The sequence below is a fragment of the Elaeis guineensis genome, chromosome 1, assembly GCF_000442705.2.
Source record: "Elaeis guineensis isolate ETL-2024a chromosome 1, EG11, whole genome shotgun sequence".
NCBI lineage: Eukaryota > Viridiplantae > Streptophyta > Magnoliopsida > Arecales > Arecaceae > Elaeis > Elaeis guineensis.
Window position 1 is genome coordinate 15,719,220 of NC_025993.2, and position 19,532 is coordinate 15,738,751.

The following is a 19,532-nucleotide window of genomic DNA, read 5'->3' on the forward strand; positions in this document are numbered from 1 at the left end:
AGATCATTATTCATGAGATACAACCGTAGGATGGTATTCGATTTACCGGTGAGTTCCAATTTACACATGCTACATAAGATAGGAACCACAGTGGATGACCTGATAGACCCTATGAGGAGACGATCTCATATAGGTGACGGTCTCCCAGAGGTCGTCCAGCGCATGATACAGCTGCAGATAACCTTGCATGTGGAGTAGGATCCATAGATGTTTCTGGATTATCCTTGTATTATGGATCCTATCACTCACAGGCAGCTTATAATTCATATGGATATGGTGTATCCGAGACATCGGCTTCTAGTGACTATCATACTATGTAGCTCGGAGCACCTTATGGATTGAATTTTACTACTGACATATTTGGATGGACCTTTTCACAGCCATACCATCATTCCGAGGATACCTCTCAAAGTCAGAATTTGAGCGAGAGATCTGATATGTCTTACAATCCAGAGAGGATACCTTGTGGAATGAATACTCAAGATTATAGTGCTTCTTGATTAGAGGGATGAACTAATGTTTCTTCAGAATATGTGGATGATCCGAATATCTACGAGCGACACAGACACTCGACGAGATATTAGATCAGCAGAGATCTTGAGGTTAGCATATTATTCTTTGTAATTTGCACTTTAAATATATTTAATGCATTGTTTTAATTTTTTAGACTTTATTTTTTTTTCAATGGTAGAATTGTTATATGGCATAAATAAACATTAATATGGATATAAAGTAATTTAAAAATAATAATTTTTTAAAAAAAATCAAATTCAATTGAAAAAATCAAAAAAAATGATGGCGTACTGGTATCGAACCGGTATGCCATGGCATACCGACACACGGTACGGTATGCGGTATCGTACCATATCGTATCGTGCCAGAATCGATTTCGAAAACCTTGGTAAAAGCTATATCTAGGATCCAACATTCCTTTTCAGATCCTAGATTTAAACCATTATGGCCTTATTTGGGATTGCTGTTGTTCACAGCAGAGCTTTTGGAGCTTTTGACAATAGAGTTTTCAAGAAGTAGAGGTTTGAAAGTAGAGTTTTTATGAAATATTGTTTGCTGTTTAGTAACTACATTTATAAAATGCCGTCGAACTTTAACATATATTTGGTAATTAAAATAAGAAAATACTTTTGGTACGATAAAATGATAAGAAAAGACATTTTATAGTATTGTATAATAGAGAATAATATAATAAAAATATATATTATTATATGCTAGAATATTATTATGTTGTATAATATTATTATCATATAATTTAATATAATATTGTAATATAATATAACATTATATTATACTATAATATAATATTTGTTATAATTATAATGTAATATAATATAATGGATGATAATCTAATCCAATAATATAATATATTTATTACATTATTATTAAATATTATTATATTAAATTATATTATTTAATATAATAAGAATATAATAGGTTATATTATATATTTATAATCTAATAATTTTATATTATTATAATATAGTCATAATAAAATATACTATTATAATATAATATAATAATATATCATAATATTAATTTATTATTATATTATATTATATTTATGGTATAATAATATAATATGATATGATATAAGATGTAATTATTAGATCATTAGCGGGCATTTTGGTTATCGAAAAGATTTCATTCAAATCAAAACATCTTTCCAATGTTAACCAGAAAGCACTTTTGGGGAGAAGCTCTAAAATGGAGCTTTTCCCGTATAGGCCTTTTCAGCTTCTTGGTAAAGCCAAAACAGCTTTTCAATTTTTTGTCAAACACCACTATACAATCCGAAAGTGCTTTGGGAGGGACAGAAAATATTTTCTGATGCTTTAAAAGTTTTGCCAAATGGGGCCTACATCAATTATGCCTTTAAATCTATTGTTAACTTCGAATCTGAATTTAAATGTCCTTTTTAAGTTCCACATTAGATCATCATTAGATCTAGCCCTTCAATGCTAAGTTTTAGACTTATTTCGTCATTGGGTATTGTCCTCCTAGTTCATGGATATAATAGTCAAATCTAGGATCTCAAAGTTATCTTTGAAAGTCAAATCATGTACTAATTGGTGTTAAAGCCCTTCCAGGTTCAACAACGAATTCTAACCTATAGTTTGGAAGTCATCTCCACGGTCCCAGAAGTCAAATATGAAACTTGAGGATCATCTCCATGTTCCAAAATCACTTGGCTTCAAAGTGCTTTCTAGGTTTCCTATTTCAAACATCATTGGTTTAGCCCCATGAATCCACCAATAAAAATGTCAAATCCTAAATCTTAAATTTTTCTTTAGGCTCCTAAGGTTTCAAGTCAAAGCAAATTGGACCTCAATTCCTTAATTAGATAAGTTGGCTTTTGAGTCCTAAAATGGCAAAGATCAAAGTAGGTCTTAATATTGGATTAAACATTGAAGTGACTACACTTAGTTGGTTCCCTAAATTAATGCCATCTTCATCTGTAGTTCATCTCATCTTCCTTCTTATGCAAATTGTACACTCATTATATGTTCACGTTTTCATAATTTATGTAGAATAAGGGGTATGCTTTTTGTTAGGCCATATGAAGAATGAAAGAGCATTAATATATTCCTATTTTCTTGTAACTTCTGCTCTTCTTTTATTCTAGCGGTTAAATGTGGTCTATTCATCAGGCATCCCTTCTATAAATTATCAATAGGAAATTAGGAATTTTTAAATTTCATTGAAGTGAAGAGAATGTATATATACAAGGCCTTTTCTTCTAGGACTAGTATAGTGCGATCAATGCTTAAATCAAAACCTTGTGAACCCTTATCGGCCTTCTAGGAAGGATCTCTGTCTGCAGATTTATAATCCAACAGAAAGGTGCTAATAACCAGGTAAATGAGCATTAAGTTGCTCCTTGAGGATATTGATGGATATTTTGGGGAGAACAATAATATTATATACACAAATCATTGTGAATATAGCATTGACCCAAAATTGCTTACTCATTTTTGTTAGTTCAAGGGTGACAACAAGGTTAGCCAAATTGTGTTGAACTAGCCGGTTCGGGGTGTGCCGAACCATACTGGTCGGTTATCGGCATGGTTCAAGGCTTTGGTTTGGAAAATGTAAGCATCATCCTCCTCATTCTTTGATTTGTTTTAGTTCATCCCTCCCTATTTTGACACGCTAACACCAAGCTCTCTTCGCTCTCTCCAACCCATGAACCCTCCTCTGCCACGTCCTGCTTGTCATTGGCCTACCTCTGCAGCTCCATGACCACTGTCTCTCACATGGACAAAGGCCTTCGTCGCGGAGGTCAAAGACTGGCCATGTTGTTGTTGTCACAGCCTCTCTCTGTCATCATCATCCAATCGTAGATCCAATCCCTGACCTCATCATCTCGCCCTTGTCATCATGTGAAGGAAGATCTTGGTGATAAACCAGATCCTTGAAGGCCTCCTCCTCCAAATGCAGCCTCCTCCAGCCTTGGTATCCCTTCTCTTCCTCTCTTCCTCTCTCCCTCTCCTTCTTCCTCTCTCCGGTCCTTTCCCTCTTCTTCCTTGTGGTTCCAGTACACTGCAGTTCGGTTTGGTACAGAGTGGTACCATACCGTACTGGTTGTCGGCTGGCATGTTTGTCGTTATTGGCTGTTTCGGCCTTGGGTGACAGTATTTTCAGCAATAGGATTATGCCCACGTATTCAAGGGCATGACTCTTAGAGATGACTATGACTACCCTGAGAGTGATATTTGAGATCCTTGAGAGGGTCTTCATTGGTAGTTGGTTTGGGACTATTGCTGGCCAACATTAATACATTTAGTTCAAACAGATTGGATTCAGTCAAAACCAATCTGAGATCATGTGAGTTTCAGTTAGTGTTGACCAAAATCGATGAGCTTGAGTGGTTTCAACTGAACAAAGCTACAAGATTATGTATGAATTAAAAAACTTATTATAAGGTAATTCTCGCCCCAATTTCTATGCCATAGGCTTGCTCATCGGTACTAATCTTAGAATCTTGATGTCATTTCTTGCAGGCTAACTTAAATTTTTTGTGGTATTTAGTTGATTTAAAGGCATTTAAACTAAGGTTTTAAATCCTATAGGATGGAGATATCCCGGTATCTCCATGGAACGGGATGCCCGGTGTCTCGTCCCAATTTCCAATAGATATCCTCCATCTCTTTCTTCTTCTTTTCTCTTTTCTTTTTTTCTTTCCTTCTTTTTTTTTTCTTTTTCTTCTACATTCCTTTCTTTCCTTTTTTTTTCCTTTCTTTTCATCATCCCTTTCTTTTTTTTCTTTTTCTTCTTCTTTCTCTTTCCTTTCTTCCTTCTTTTTTTCCTTTCTTTTTCTTCTCCCTTTTTTTCTTTCATTTTTCTTCTTTCCTTTTATTTTTTCCTTCTTCCATCTTTCGTTTTTGCTTTCCTCTTTCTTCTTCTTTCCCTACATGGATAGGTTTTGGAGTCCCAACCTTTTTCCGGTCCCGTTTTCTCACAAGAATGGGACTGGACGGCTGGGATGCCCCTCGTGCTGTATGGATGTAAAACCTTAATTTAAACATCGGATTGCAGGAATTCAGTGGAAACAAAGAAGTTTTCTAAATGAATTTTATTATTAAGTTTCAAAGTTGGACTAGCTATTCAATTCCACTTATTTTTCACAAGCAACTTAAACTCATAAATGAAGATACATGCACTTATAATAAATTAAAAGAATTGTCAATTTGATATATATGAGTATTTTTTAGTGCACAACAGTTCTACCAACTAACTTAATAATTCGAAAAAGTTGTCCAGTGTATTGTTTTTGTCCTCCATTATTTTTTATTAAATGTTTATTTTAGTTTTTATTTATTAACTAATTTTAGTAATTCTTAAATGGATTCTTTCTTCCTAAGCTATGCATAATACATCTAAGCTTTCAAAGATTATGCTATACCCTAAAATGGTATCTAATATCTTTTCTTGACCTGCTTTTATTTTTTGTCTATTTGTCTGAATATATTTTAACTTTTCTGCCCTTCTATTTTTTGGTCAAAACTCCAAAAGATGAGCCTGGACTGCGAAAACTGTTGAACCTGAAATTTGTTTGGCCCGGTCAAGTCAAAACAGGAGGCAGGATTCAGAATGTTAATTATTATGATCATGAAATTTGACAATGCTCAAAATCAGCTGATTTTTTTATAAATCTATATGTGGCAACCAATGTGCGTTTTTCCTTGCCCTCAAGAAATTATCCTTCGGCCTCCTTGGTACCAAGCATGCCTTTATTGTGAAAGTATATGTAGATACATAAATACATAAGAAGGGATCATTAAACCACAACTTACATAAAAGTAGGGGATAACAAAACGTTTCCTCTTTTCTTTTCTGCTCTCCTGATCAGTTTCTTAAACTCTCCTGATCAGTTTCTTACTTTCTTATTTAATAATTAATGGTTTTTCTAGAACATATGTTGCGTTAAGGAAACATTGTTGTTTTGTTTCACTATCAAGGGAAGAATCAGAAAAGTCTAGAACTAGTGGTCATATGAAGAGCTCATTCATTTCTATATGCTTTTCTACATCTACGGTATTCCATATGATAGAACTTCCTTTTGAACATGTGGAAACAATAGAAGTTGTTGTTTGTACTTTTCTCTTCACACGGAAATTCAATTTATATGTCACAGTGATTGCAAACACTGACATGAATCTCTCCATTTATCTGTTTAATTATTCCACTTTGCTGCCTTACTGTAACGCATTGTTTTATGGGCTTAGTTCTTCCTTATGCCCATGAACCAGATAATAAATTTGTCAACCATTAATACTATCATTGCATGGGCCCTTGCGAACTAGTAAGGGCATTGCAATTCTATTTTCTTGTATGTAGGGATCCTTTCCAAGCCCCAAGTCTTGCTAACTTTACAATGGTATGCTCAGGCAACAGATAGTTTGCTCAAGGAACTCAAGAAGGCAGTTGCAAGAAATGAGGTATATTTTTTCACTTGAATAAATCTGAATGACCAACTCTTTTTGTTTATAATTTCTCTCTCTTCTTTTCAAATAATTTAGACAAATTTGTCATTTTATCACACTATTGCAATTATAATCTTGCTGCTTCATAGCCATTACAGGACTTGAAAAAAACTTTTTGTTCCCCTATTGAGACATATGGAAGCATATTGTACTTATCAGAGCTTACATCTGCATGGGTGTCTTTGTTGCTGCTGTGTATTTATGATTAACATATGATCTGTTCTGCAATCACCCTTTAAAAATGTAGGGGTCATGGTCTGGCTCCTCTCATTCTTCGGCTGCAGAGAAAATACTTGGGGTGCAACCAAATAGTTGTGATTGGGAAATTGACAAAAGATTGTTGAAGATGGGAGACAGGATTGCATGTGGATCTTGTGGAGATTTGTGAGTTGGGAATTATGACATAGACTGCTTGTTCGCAATTTCTCTTTTATGTGGTAGTCAGGAGTTGTACCTTGTGGTCCACCTTATTCCAATGTTTGTGTACAGGTATCAAGGGACTTATCTTGGTCAGGATGTTGCTATAAAAGTTCTTAGATCTGAGCATTTAAATGAAGCTCTGGGGGTAGAATTTGCTCAAGAAGTTATGATTTTAAGGTAAATTTATATGGTATTGCCTATGTTATGGTTTTATATCCTGGTGGGACAGGGGGCATCCCGACTGTCCCATTTGGTTCCTATGTGAAAACAGGATTGAGATGGGTTTGAGACTTCGAAACCCATCCACACAGGGAGAGAAGAAGAAAGAGGAAATAAAGAGAGGAAGGAAAGATAAAGAAATGAGAAAAATGGAAGGAAAGATGAAGAAAAATGAAAAAAAGAGAAGAAAAGAAAGAAAAAAGAAAGGAAAGAGAGGAAGGTAGAAGAAAAAAAAGAAAAGAAATAAAGAAAAAAAGAGAGAAAAAAAAGAAAGGAACGAAGAAGGGGAGAGTGATGGAGGATATCTATCGGGATGCATGATCAGGATTGCTATTGGGACGGGACAGGATAGGCGGCGTCCCATTCCATAAAGAAACCGAAATACCTTCGCCCATGGGATTTAAAACCTTGGCCTATGTAACCTTCTATCATATCTTTTAACCTATCTTCTACTAGCTTAGAGGCTAGTTAATTCATCTGCTTGTTAAAAAGGTCAACAATGACTCATATAACTTTGTTGTTTATAATTCTGATTCCTTTTTTTTCCTGTTATTCAGGGAAGTCCAGCACAGGAATGTTGTTCACTTTATTGGTGCTTGCACAAAACCTCCAGAATTCTGCATAGTAACAGGTAATTTTTTGTTGGCATTGATTTAGTGTTCTATTGTTGGTTTAAAAAGAAACTGCTCTATCTTGCATCCATACTTGTAGAAAAGTTCATTTTTACATTCCACTTTCTCCTAGAAGTATGCCATGATGAATGGAAATTTTATGCGAATATCTAGGATATATGGATACTTCCAAATTCAAATTTCATTCCATTTTTGTAACAGATGCTTAAGTATCCTTTAGGAAATAGGTAAATAAATATAATGTGCTTATTGGATATGTACGGATGATTCTCGGTTACATTTGGGGATGAGGGGGAGGTATTTCTTCTTCTTCTTTTTTTTTTCCCTGATGAATGTTTAACATTTAGAATGGTCATGACCGATGGTTAATTTTAAAATGTGATATTGATGCAATTGCACGAATGGTGATGTTATTGAGGAATATAAGAGTATGTTATGGTGATCTTTTTCTTTAAAAAAAAAAACTGTTGTAGTCCTTATCCCGTGTTTGTGTCCATGCCTCACAAGCTAAAAACTTTTTCTATTTTCTATAGTTAATTTTTTTTGGGTACATATAGATTTAAAAAGATTAAACTACTGTAACCTATATAAACTGATACATTAATAAATTTTTGACATCTTAAGCATTTGTTAATTTATGACAGTAATTTTTCTTCATAGTTAGCTTGTTTCTTTGATCAGAATAAAATAATCCTTGTAACGTATTATTTATTGAATTCATGTTATGAGTACTAGAAAATTATATTAAGTATCTGACTTGATGTTTGGCCGAGATTGCGACCCTGATATGACTGACTGCTTCCATAAAATAAACATGTTTTTGGCATGTGCTGCCTGCTGGATGATACATTGAATTACTCCAAGATGTGTATATAAGGTAGACTAATGACCTGGCACATATTGTACATGGTGTAATGGTAGTTATTATATTAATTTGTCAGCATGCATTACATATTTATTTATTTTTACAAGGAAACACTGTCATTAGAACCATTTTAAGGTTGGTAGTGATCTTTTATTGAATACCTGAATTATTTGCCCCTATTTGGTTCCTCCCCTACAGACCCCTCTTATATGTTTTAGAATTGGCCTGCTCTCTGTGTACCACTATGTAATTTTTTTGTGTTGATCCATTTTTTATGTTTGCACTAATTTTGATAACCGTTTCCTTCATATGATTTTTTACAATAATCAATTACAAGTATGTCATGAAGGCATTCTTTAAGAAAGCAGACCAGATTGTCCATTTCAATGTGAATAAACTAGAAACTTGTTAACTGATCAGTTGACCCCAAAAGCTTAAGCTGATAGGGAAAGGGTCAACAATGTATATGAGGCTTCCTCATGCATGACTCGGATCATGCACATGGAAGGGATGACATAGCCGAGACGCAACAGAATCAGGATAACAAATATCCGAAGATAATTATATAAATAACTGAACTGGAGGGAATTTGAACTCCTGCCTTATCGTAAGTCTGATCTCTGATACCATGTCAATTAACCAATTAGACCAAAAAGCTTAAGATGGTTGGGAAAGGTTGAGCAATATATAATCCTTAACAGAACTGAGTACAATGTCTCTGGTCTGAATGTGACTTGATTAGTTGTAAAATATCAAAAGACCTGATTGTAGCGAAAATTTAGTGCAGGGGCAAAATGATAATTTTAAAAATTTTTCGAAATTACTATTTTACAGCGGAATTATTAATTAATCTCATTAATTAATACTAATTAACCCTACACTAGGATCTAAATATGATACAACAGCATGCATTTAAATTTGAAATTCAAATTTGAAATTCAAATTTGAATCAGTAAACCTTTTACAGTACTGTGTTCAGAACACATCACCTTTTGCGGGTAGTCGATCACCGCAATCTGATCACCGTCGGGGGCTCTGATCGTCACGTCGCAGCCACACAAATGTCTGGCCTCTGCGGATCGTCCACACGAAGCTCCCGTCTGATCAGCTCCTCACGAATGCTAGTTCGTGATTTCACCCTTTTGATGGCAGATGTTGATCGAACTCCTTCGATCAATGTGTGCCGACTCCTCGGATGCTCCGGATCATTTGCACGGTTGCTTGAGAGGCTGATGGATCTCTCCCTGAAATTTGGTGGACTCACGACACTCGTAGCACACCAATCTCACTTCCCAAACCGTAGGTAGAAACCCTAGGGTACACACTAGAAACCCTGCGCTCAATTTTCTTTCTTTTCTTTCTTTCTTTCGGAAGGTTTTGGACCTTCACCTTGCGCACAAACTTTCCTCACGCCCCAAAGTTTCTCTCCTAAAATTTCTACGCACGTCCCACCTTTCTCCTCTTTTTAAAACAACGTCGAACGTGTCTTATCCGCGTGAGAGGATAAAGATAAGTGGTTGCACATTTGAATTCAAATCAAATTTGAATTCAAATGCAAAACCAACTCATCCCTATCCACTTGTGCGTGAGAAGAGAAGGGGCGTGAGTTGATTTGTGCGTGGAGAGTTTACACGAGAAACATTTTCTCGTGTAAAATATGGGGCGCACAAGATAAGACCATGGCGCATGGATTAGTTGGTTGCTCATTCAAATTCAAACTTTCTTTTGAATTTGAATGGCCAACCAACTTATTTTTATCCAGATATTTGGCGCACAAGGGTGGGCGTGGGATGGCTTCTGCGTGGAGAAAATTCACGAGAAGTTGCTTCTCGTGAATTTAAATATGCACAGAAGAAGTGAGGTGGTGCAGGGAGAAAAGTCAAGGTGGTTTGAACCTAATTGAGCCAACCTAATCTAAATAGGTTAAGCACAATTAGAATAAATTAAATCCAACTTAATTAGGCTTAATTAGGCTCAATAAAATTCTAATCAAATCAGGAATTAACTAAACCTAACCCCTGATCAAATCAGGGACTAAACCACCTTAGCGATTAGGTCAACATTTAACCTAATCGGGTCAATCCAAACTGAATCCAATTCAATTGGACTTGATCCAAAAATAATTACTCAATCAAATTGAGTTAATTAGCGATCAAATCACTAATTAAACCTCTCATAAATATTGAGTCCAAATCCGATGGGCAATCAGGCATCAGAGACCATCGATATGAAACCCTGATCAAAGAGTTCAAATTTCAAATTTAAAATTTCAAATTCAAAATTTTGACCCCGGTACCCAAAATGTGTGGAACTCATGATCAGAGAATCCTAATTCTCAATCATAGAGTCTCAGACACATAAGACTCATAATCAGCCATCTGATCAGAAAGGAACCACTAATGTGTGTGACCCCGCAGGTTCGAACCTAAGCCGGTAGCATAGGAATCAATTCCTGTACTAATCGAAGTGACCATCTAGCAATGGTACCCGACAATCGGATAGGTCGAATAATCGCAATCGCAACATTCAGAACCTACGTGAATATGGTTACCGTATAATTCATCCCTTTTGACCCCTGTGTTTAGGACGACTCAGGGTTAAACTGTCAACCCTGATGATATCATCCGAATCGTGCTCAACTCAATTAGTCCTGTGACTCCTCACTAGGACATCCTGGCCAAGATTTTGCTAAATTGAAATACGACTGTACACAGCTCCTAAACTGGAGTGGTCAATCCCATCTTGACACACGCACCGACAAGTCAAGTACTTGACTACAACCAGCAGCCTTCCGTCATTGAATTAGAAATTCAGGTAGTCCAGTGCCTAAGTGCAGTGAGTTGCTTGCAAGTCACCGTGGCGGTCTCAGGTCGGAGGGACATTTATACCCATATCCCATCGGAGCAAATCTTGACAGCAGAAATAGCTCCGGAGTTGGTCACGTTCAGTGCAGATGTACCATTACATCTCACCTGTATGCCATACCAGTGTCTCCACACTCTTTGGTTATGAGGACAACCAACCCATATGGCACACAACGACCTATGCTCGATAAACGTTGTCGTCCTTGGTAACAACGTATCATTTGGTCGCGAACATGTTTAAGGACTAAGCGATAAATCCTCCTTTGTCGAGTCTAAATAGTCCTAAGGACTTCACTACAACACAGGATTTCATTAGAAGATGAAACATTTGTGATGAAAAAATACCAAAATAACTTTTATTTATTTATAATTCATGTACTAATACAAAAGGAGCACAACCGTCAACAGGCTGACGATTGGCTTTGGGACACTATTCCCAACAGGTGGATGGGGAATGGTTTTAGATCTATTCATGATGGGGCTGTTAACAGCAGTAGAGCGGCAGTATCTTGGCATTAAAGGCTAAAAGGTTAGGGTGGATGTTGTTGGTGTTGAAGAGGCAGTGCTGCTAGGGAGAATGGGAGATGGGTGTTTGGGGTAGTATAGGGATGCAGTCAGGTGGGTTTTTCCAGATATCCGACCCGTTCCAAACCCTAATAGGACCCATTTAGCATACCCTAATAGAGTTTGGGATGGGTTTGGAATTTAAAACTAAAACCCGTTTGGGTTTGGGATTTCCCCCTCGAGTACCCGCTATCCGAACCCACTTGTATATAAATATAAATCCCTAGCCTTAGCCAACATCTAAGCTTCTCTATCAGCCACTCCAAGCCTCCCACCCAATTGAGACTTTTCAGGATGGAAAAAACAGAGGGAAAATTGGGTAAAAATAAAGGAAATATCAAGTAAAACAAAGGGAAAGAGGAAAAAATCGAAAGGTAAGAACTTTTCTCATGTGGATTGATCAATTTTTTTTTCCTTTCTTTTTTTTCTTTTCATTCTCTTTCTTCGGAGATCCATGGGAAAAGAGAGCACTTGAGGGAGATGGGAGGGTTTTCTTAGGTTCCAAGCCTCCCACCCGTTTGAGACTCTTGAGGACGGAAAAAATAGAGGAAAAATTGGGGGAACATAGAGGAAAAATCAAGGAAAACAAAGGAAAAGTGGGAAAAATTGAAAGGTAAGTCCTTTTCCCACATAGATTGATTTTTTTTTTTTCATTTCACTTCTTTTTCTCTTCATTTTGTTCTCTTTCTTCGGAGATCCATGGGAAAGGAGAGTAGCTGAGGGAGATCGGAGGGGTTTCTTAGGTTCCAGTTGGGTTTTTGCTCAAGCATATGAGATTTTGTGGGAGTTGTGGTGATGTGAGTTGGTCCCTTGAGGTTTTGAGAGCTTAATCTTGGTAGAAGCATGATATTTTTTTAGGTTTGGGGAATTTTGATCTAAAGGATGCTTCTTTGGCTCGGGTGGGTTTGGGTACCTGGTGGGTATGCTAATTTTAAATGGGATGGGTTTGGGATTTGGGGTTGATTTCATAATCGGGTTTAGGTAGTTAGATTTTAAACAGGTTCGGATATGGGTAGGGCAAAATTTGCGAGTACCCTACTCGTTGCCATCCCTAGGGTAGTGGAGGTAGAAAGGCAGACTTAGTAGAGGAGGAGAGGATGTTGGGACAAAACTAGGGTACTATTGTTGAGGATCATCGGGTGTGACTCCTGGTTTGGAAAATAGGGGCCTTCTCCAGATGAAGCTGACTAGGACCACTATGGGAACAAAAAGGTGACATTAGGGATTAAGATCGCTAATCACAAATGTGTAATTATGTTAAATGGAGGCCTAGGCCAGCAAAACCATGAAAATAGTTTAGGCTGTTTGAAGTGCTTCAACCACATACATACTTCGCAATCTTGGTATCAGGTACTATGTCAGTACCTTATTGGTTTGGCATGGTATGGGCAATTTGATATGGTATGCACATGGCTCGCCGAACCATCCCGAGCTGGATGGTTTAGGGCATTCCGAGCCGGGCATTTTATGGCATTCTGAGCCGTACTAGATACAAATATGGATGGCTTGGCCCTCCAAATCGGAACACCGGACGAGGGAGAGGGAAAAAGAGGAAGAGAGAGAGTAGGGGAGGAAAATAGGGGACACCGCCATCGGAGGGCGGGCGGTGGCCCACCGAGACCATCGGGCCTCCTCGGCCCTGTGTCGCCTGCTAGGGCGCTTAATCGAGAGAGATAAAGAGAGGGGGGTGCAGTTGGCGGAGAGGCCGTTGGAGGGTGCCAGATGGCCATCGTGGCCATCGGATGATGGAAAAGGCACGAGCAGAGCCGCGGCCATAGAGCAAAGGTGACCATCCTTGTTCATTGTATTTTTTTAAAAAAATGATGATGAATAGTGAAGCCGACAAATTCATTGCCAGCTTCACGGTGGTCAAAAGTTTTTTAAAAAAATTTCGTGAAACAGAAGCGATCGCTCCTGTTTCACATCCGTAGAGTTGCGAGCCATAATTTTACCGTTTGGCAGCCAGTCAGAGGCCCTCCAGCAGTCTCCACCAGCTTCCCTCTTTTTCTTTCTTTCCCCCCTTTTTCTCTTTCTCACTCTCTTGGCTGCAATTTGGAGGAAGTAGAGGCCTTTACGGCCCTCCGAACATGCTCGTGGCCTGTCTATGGCAACCGTTGGCTTCTCCTCTGGCCATCCTCTCCCTCCCTCGCCCTCCCCCCTTCTCTATCCCTCACCCTCCCCTCTCTTTATCCCTCGCCCTCCCCTTTATCTTTTCCTCCCTAGATTCTTTCTTCGCTTTTGTGTTGGTTTGTGCCTGTCTGGTCCAGTATGGATCCATACCGACTCGTACCGTTGATCGAATGGCACGGATCCCGATATCGGTTCTACGGATTTTGGTATGCACTTGTATCGAAATAGCTTTTTAACCATTTTTCTCATTTTTTATCTTGGTACACCTTGGTATAGGTTGGCATGCCTTGGTACGGGTCAGTACATACCTTTGTCTCGTTATGGGCTGGTACATCTTTGACAGTTTTACGTCCCGGCAGGACAGGAGGCGTCCCAGCCATCCCGTTCCATTCTTGCAAGAAAATGGGGATGTGGTTGGGACTCTGAAACCCATCAATGCAGAAAAAGGAGGAAAGGAAGAAAAGAAGATGAAAAAGGGAAAAGCGAAAGGAAAGAAGAAGAAGAAGAAAAATGAAAAAAAAAAAGAAAGGAAAGAAGGAACAAAAAAGAGAAAAAGGAACAAAAAGAAAGAAAAAGATGACAAAAAGAATGAAAAGAAGGAAAAAAAGTAAGGTAGAAGACAAAGAAAGAAAAGAAGAAAAAGAGAGAAAGAAAGAAATAAAGGAAAAAAGAAGGGGAGAGAGATGGAGGATGTCTATCAGGATGCATGTCTGAGACGGCTATCGGGACGGGACATCCTATTCTATGGAGATATCGGAACACCTTTGTCCCATAGGATTTAAAACCTTGCACCTTGGTATGGGGCAGTTTGGGTTCTGTACTGACCTAAACTTGAGTTTTGTATCAAGTCTCTCTTGAAATGATGCGATGTGGGGTGGTACAACAGACGATGATTCGGGCCATGTATATGGGTTCAAACACTAGTATTGAATATGTGTTAAGGAGATCTTGATCAAAATAACTGCAATTATATGAGATAATTGATATCCTGATCGAAGAATTTTTAAATTGTAGTAATTATGCCATAGAGCTGATCAAGGAGATAACCCTTCAGTCTTGTTCCATAAGTTCATAGAAGAATCTTGTACAAATCCTGAAGAAAGAAGTTTTCGTGGATATCAATTACAATTTGGTTTGGATCTGGATATTTTTTTCAATGTTATCTACAAATGATTGCAACTACACTGAACAACTTAACTGACTACATTCATAACTATTCTTGTTTTCAGTAATTTAATCATGTAATAGCTTATTTTTACGTCACTTTCTTCGTTATAGACTATATTATTTCTAGCATAGTGTGTTTTGTATATTAGCTGAATCATCCGTTTCATCCTTGGAGTTGATCTCACTAACATCATATATCGCATTATCTGCATTTTGATGCATGGTTTTCTGTTCACAGTTGTACTTATACCCTGTATACATAATTACGTTTGTTACTAACAAAGGAAACATCTTGTACTGCTTCAGCATCTTGCCTTTCCCTCTTGTAACTCTAAGATGATAAATTTCATAATGAATAGTTAGTTTCAGTTCTTGAGAACGTTTTCATATTGCTTATCTTGCCAATAATGGGCAGAAAGCATATGTATTGCACTTTTTGTCTGTCTGGTGTTTGTCATCTTGGAATATATTCTCATGGTTTACATAATGGTTAAAACTGTCTTTCAGAGTACATGACTGGAGGAAATCTCTATGACCTCCTTCACAAGTATCATAATGTTTTGGAGCTCTCAGTTTTGCTGAAGTTTGCCATTGATATCTCCAGAGGGATGAGTTATCTGCACCAAAACAACATCATCCATAGAGATTTAAAGACAGCTAACCTGTTGATGGACACCAACAATGTGTGTAGCCTCTGTTGTTATTGCATTATTTTTAATTATATATGAATATATGATTTCCTTACATCTTTGGTGTCTCATAGATTTTATGTATTTCAAGATTGTGCTTTTATGGTTGTGTGAAAGCTAGATACATTTGGAAAGCAAAAAAAATTCAGAAAGCTCACTTCATAACAAATATTAGTTTCTGCAATCAAAAACACAACTGATGTACCTTTTTCTTTAATGTTTGTGCTTTTTATGGCCATCAGAATAAGAGAAGTTAAGAAGAGGATATAAGGGGGCTAGAGTATTTCATGCCTGGAGGTTTCCAGTAGATGGTGTGCTATGATATTTGCACATGTTCATGCAACACAGAAGCGGCAATCAAATAGCACATGTTATGAAAGAAAATGTTATAATATATGAGTTTTTCTCTGGTTAAGAAACAAAGGTTTTATATTAATGAATTTCATTACTCGACCATTTGTCTGGTAAAATGAGTTGTTTGCACTAATTAGTTTTAACTTTTTTGATGGCAGAAGAATTTTACTCTCTAAAGTTTGTATTATCACATAAAATTTGCTGTTAGGAAATGCAATCCAAATTGGGAATACGGCTAGTTCATGTGCTTAGTGAAATATATTTGTTGTGTGTTCAATTTTACCATTCTGCAATTTTTTTTTCTTTTTTCAGAAGGAAGCTATGGTACCTTGAGTCATCCAAAACTTCCAGAGGTAATTGGATTTGTATGCCTCGTCAAAGCTACATTTTGAGATTTTAATCTTAGACAAGAATGCTTAGGTCGATATGCAATAATAATTCAGGAGAAATAGGATTTAGGATATAGCGACTTTGAAGAAATGTACAAGTTGCATCTTTGAGGATAAAATTGATAAGGATGGAGATGGTATGACATGTGGCACAAAGGATGGAAACTCGATATTTCTTACCTCCTAGAAACTAACCCAGCATAATATCAGTCCAGAAGTGGCATTTTTTCTAGTATTTTTTAACCTAAGATTTTATTGAGGCTATGTTTTAAAAATTTTACCTGAAAAATTAAAATTCAAGATTCAATAATTTTTGCTAGAATGCACCAGTAACTAATTCCAGATGTTTTGTTTCTTTTTATTTTCTTTAGAAGAAACACCATTTTTTATGAATTAGATGTAGCAGTATAATTTGTTTTTAGGTGTGTAAAATTCATTAGAAAAAATTAGATGCAAATTCACCACCTTTTCTCTAAAAAGTATCTGGTACAGGCTACTATTTTGGTGCTCTTTGATAATCATTACTTAATGTTGACAAACATCTATCTTTTCTTGAACAATTTTCAAGGAAACAATAGAAGGCATTTATTCTCTCCCTTTATATTAAGAGGATGTACCATTCACATTTTTTCTAGTCTAAGAATGTGGGTTTTCTTCCACCAATTTAGATGTGATTTAGATGCTCCAGGAAATTGGACCCCGGATCTGTTTTCTCACTCTGGTTTGGAAGTGATTGGTGGCTCGGTGTTCTTGCTAGAGGCATGGTGTATGTTGTTCCAAGGCCCTTGTCCCCAGGTTTCTGCTAAGTTTTGTCCTTAAGACTTCTCAGATGCTTCATTCCATACGAAAACTCGTGATGTAACTAAAAAAAGAAAAACATGATTGCGGTACTTGTTTGCTTGAATTTATATATATATGTACTTCATATTTGAGGTTATTCTTTGTTATGGTAATACTGATGCAATTCATTAAATTATTAGTTAAGGGTCATGCAACTTCCCTCAAGATGAGTTTTATAGTGTTGCTTTTGCTGACCTAGGTTGTGAAGGTGGCGGACTTTGGTGTGGCTAGGTTTCAAAGTCAGGAGGGAGACATGACTGCAGAAACTGGGACATACAGATGGATGGCACCTGAGGTATTATCCACGCTTTATAACAGACTACCTATTTTGCTATATTTGCTGATAATATGTATTAACCAATAATGTTAATATATAAATTTATGTAATGGACGTCAACTTATAGTTTTATCCTTCGAATTTCTCTTGGAGCCATTTCAGCAAAACAGCCATCATTACTAAATTCCTCGAACTTGTTTCCTCAAACTGTTTTTTACTCTAATCTGATATGGTAGAGATTGGAATGTTAACTGATGGCAAATAGTCATATCAAGTAAAAAAATTACCTGACCTCTCCAAGGTCTGCATATCAATGAGGCTATACACACGATACAGTTATGATGGTTACGTTTCAGCAAGATTTAAATGATTTAAAATAGTCAATCAATTTTCTTTAAATAAGTTCAGATTTAGAGGAAAGAAAGAAATTATAAACTAACAAGTCTGCATATATTTTTATACTAAGTGAATTTTATAATACTTTTAAGTGAAATTTAGACCTTGAAATAACATCAGAGTGAGCCCTAAATAGGTAACATGGCGAATGTGAATTCACAAATCCAGCCATACAGTTGGGACTGGACTTGATTAGTATGGTTATGGTTATGGATTTAAATGTTCAGAATGGACAAGCATTTTATATACTATCTGACAGAAAGGCATTAAGTACACATAATGAAATTGAAAAGCAATATGCTCTATGAAATTCATTGTATAAAACTATGTCGGAAACATTAAGGTACAGGAAAACGTATCATCATTTAGTTGTTGAAGAATATATAAACAGAATTAGATGAATATGCTACCCAAATTGCATGGGTAAATCTGAATGTTTTTCATATATAGTATATGGTAGTTCTGTATATCATGCCAATTTGAGTCAGCCTAGGAATCAAAAATGGATTGAACAAAAAAGTGTAATGTAACTGAAGCCAAAAGTAGTACAAATGCCTACAAACTAATACAATACCAGAAGAGAGTATTTAGCATAATCTCTTTTTCGTGAAGCATTTGCAGGTAACATGGGCAGTTTATCATTTTGATATGTTGTCACACCACTGACTCAAAACTTGGGCTGCGCACATGACATGGCTGCTTATTTTGTAGGCATAGCCAAGAGAGTATGCAAAGCCCTTTAAATCAATACAAAATCTCAATAAGATTGAATAATATATAAATCATGTCCATTATTTTTTTAAAACAAACTAAATTATTTTCACTAATAACAACTAATTGTCCATCTCAAGGTTTGTCATGCCGGTATCGGATCCCGGACCGGTCGATCAGTGGTACAGTTTCGTACACTGTCATACTGTTCTATGCCAGAGCAGGAGGCTACTGGAGGTGTTATGGAGGCTGTGGGCCTCCGTTCGATTGAAATAGGGCCCTTCGGCAGCCTTCAGAGCTATTTCCTCCTCTCCGTCTCCTTCCCTTCCCTCTCTCTCCCTCTCTCTCTCTCGCTCTCTCTCTCTCCCCCCCTCCTTCTACTCTCCCCCAAGCTGTGTTGCATCGGGAGGGGGCCCATCACCTCGATGGCAGTACGGTGGCCGCGGCAGCCCTCCAATAGCCTCTAGAAGCTGTTTCTCCCTCTCTTTCCTTTCCTCCCCTTCTCTCTCTTTTACTCTCTTTCCTTCTCCCTTCCCCACTTCCTCGTCGATGTCTTGTTTTGAAGGCTAGAACTATCTCGGTCCACTGTTGTAGTTCGGCATGCCCCGAACTATCCGATTCAGGGACGGTTCAACCTTCCATAGTCCAGCTATAAGACATTTTTTAATTATTCCACCTCTCATTCACTATCATGAACCTAGCCATGTTTTAAGCATCCTATTGACTCTGAAAAGAGATAAAAGAATGATATGAGCTAATGCCTCAGTAAGAATTTACCCCATGTATAGACATATATTAAATAATGGATAAAAGAAAATTGTTGACAATGGATATAGTAGTTAAAGATAAAGATAGCATCATTATGAAATGCATATTCCAAATAATCGGTACTTGAAATACCTCTATCTTTCATTATGGGGGACAATAACAATAATAATCAAGTAAAATTAGTGGCTTCATACATTCATTAAATTGTTCATTCACATTTATAATTCTTTGTCAGAGATGCAATCCAG

At 37.0% G+C, this 19,532-nt stretch overlaps 1 protein-coding gene across 12 annotated transcripts in view; it reads left to right on the forward strand.

Moving 5' to 3' along the window:
* Positions 1–19,532, forward strand: part of LOC105037999 (serine/threonine-protein kinase STY17) — a 62,248-nt gene that overhangs the window by 24,242 nt on the left and 18,474 nt on the right. For all 12 annotated transcript variants that reach the window (XR_830637.4, XR_830639.4, XR_002164034.3 and 9 more), the window contains 6 exons: positions 5,904–5,954; positions 6,247–6,383; positions 6,489–6,596; positions 7,196–7,269; positions 15,368–15,543; positions 17,332–17,427. Coding sequence is in view for 9 of the 12 variants with exons in the window: in XM_073250932.1 (XP_073107033.1) it covers positions 5,904–5,954; positions 6,247–6,383; positions 6,489–6,596; positions 7,196–7,269; positions 15,368–15,543; positions 17,332–17,427 (642 nt within the window). In the remaining 3 variants the exon portion in view is untranslated. The remainder of the gene's footprint in view (positions 1–5,903; positions 5,955–6,246; positions 6,384–6,488; positions 6,597–7,195; positions 7,270–15,367; positions 15,544–17,331; positions 17,428–19,532) is intronic.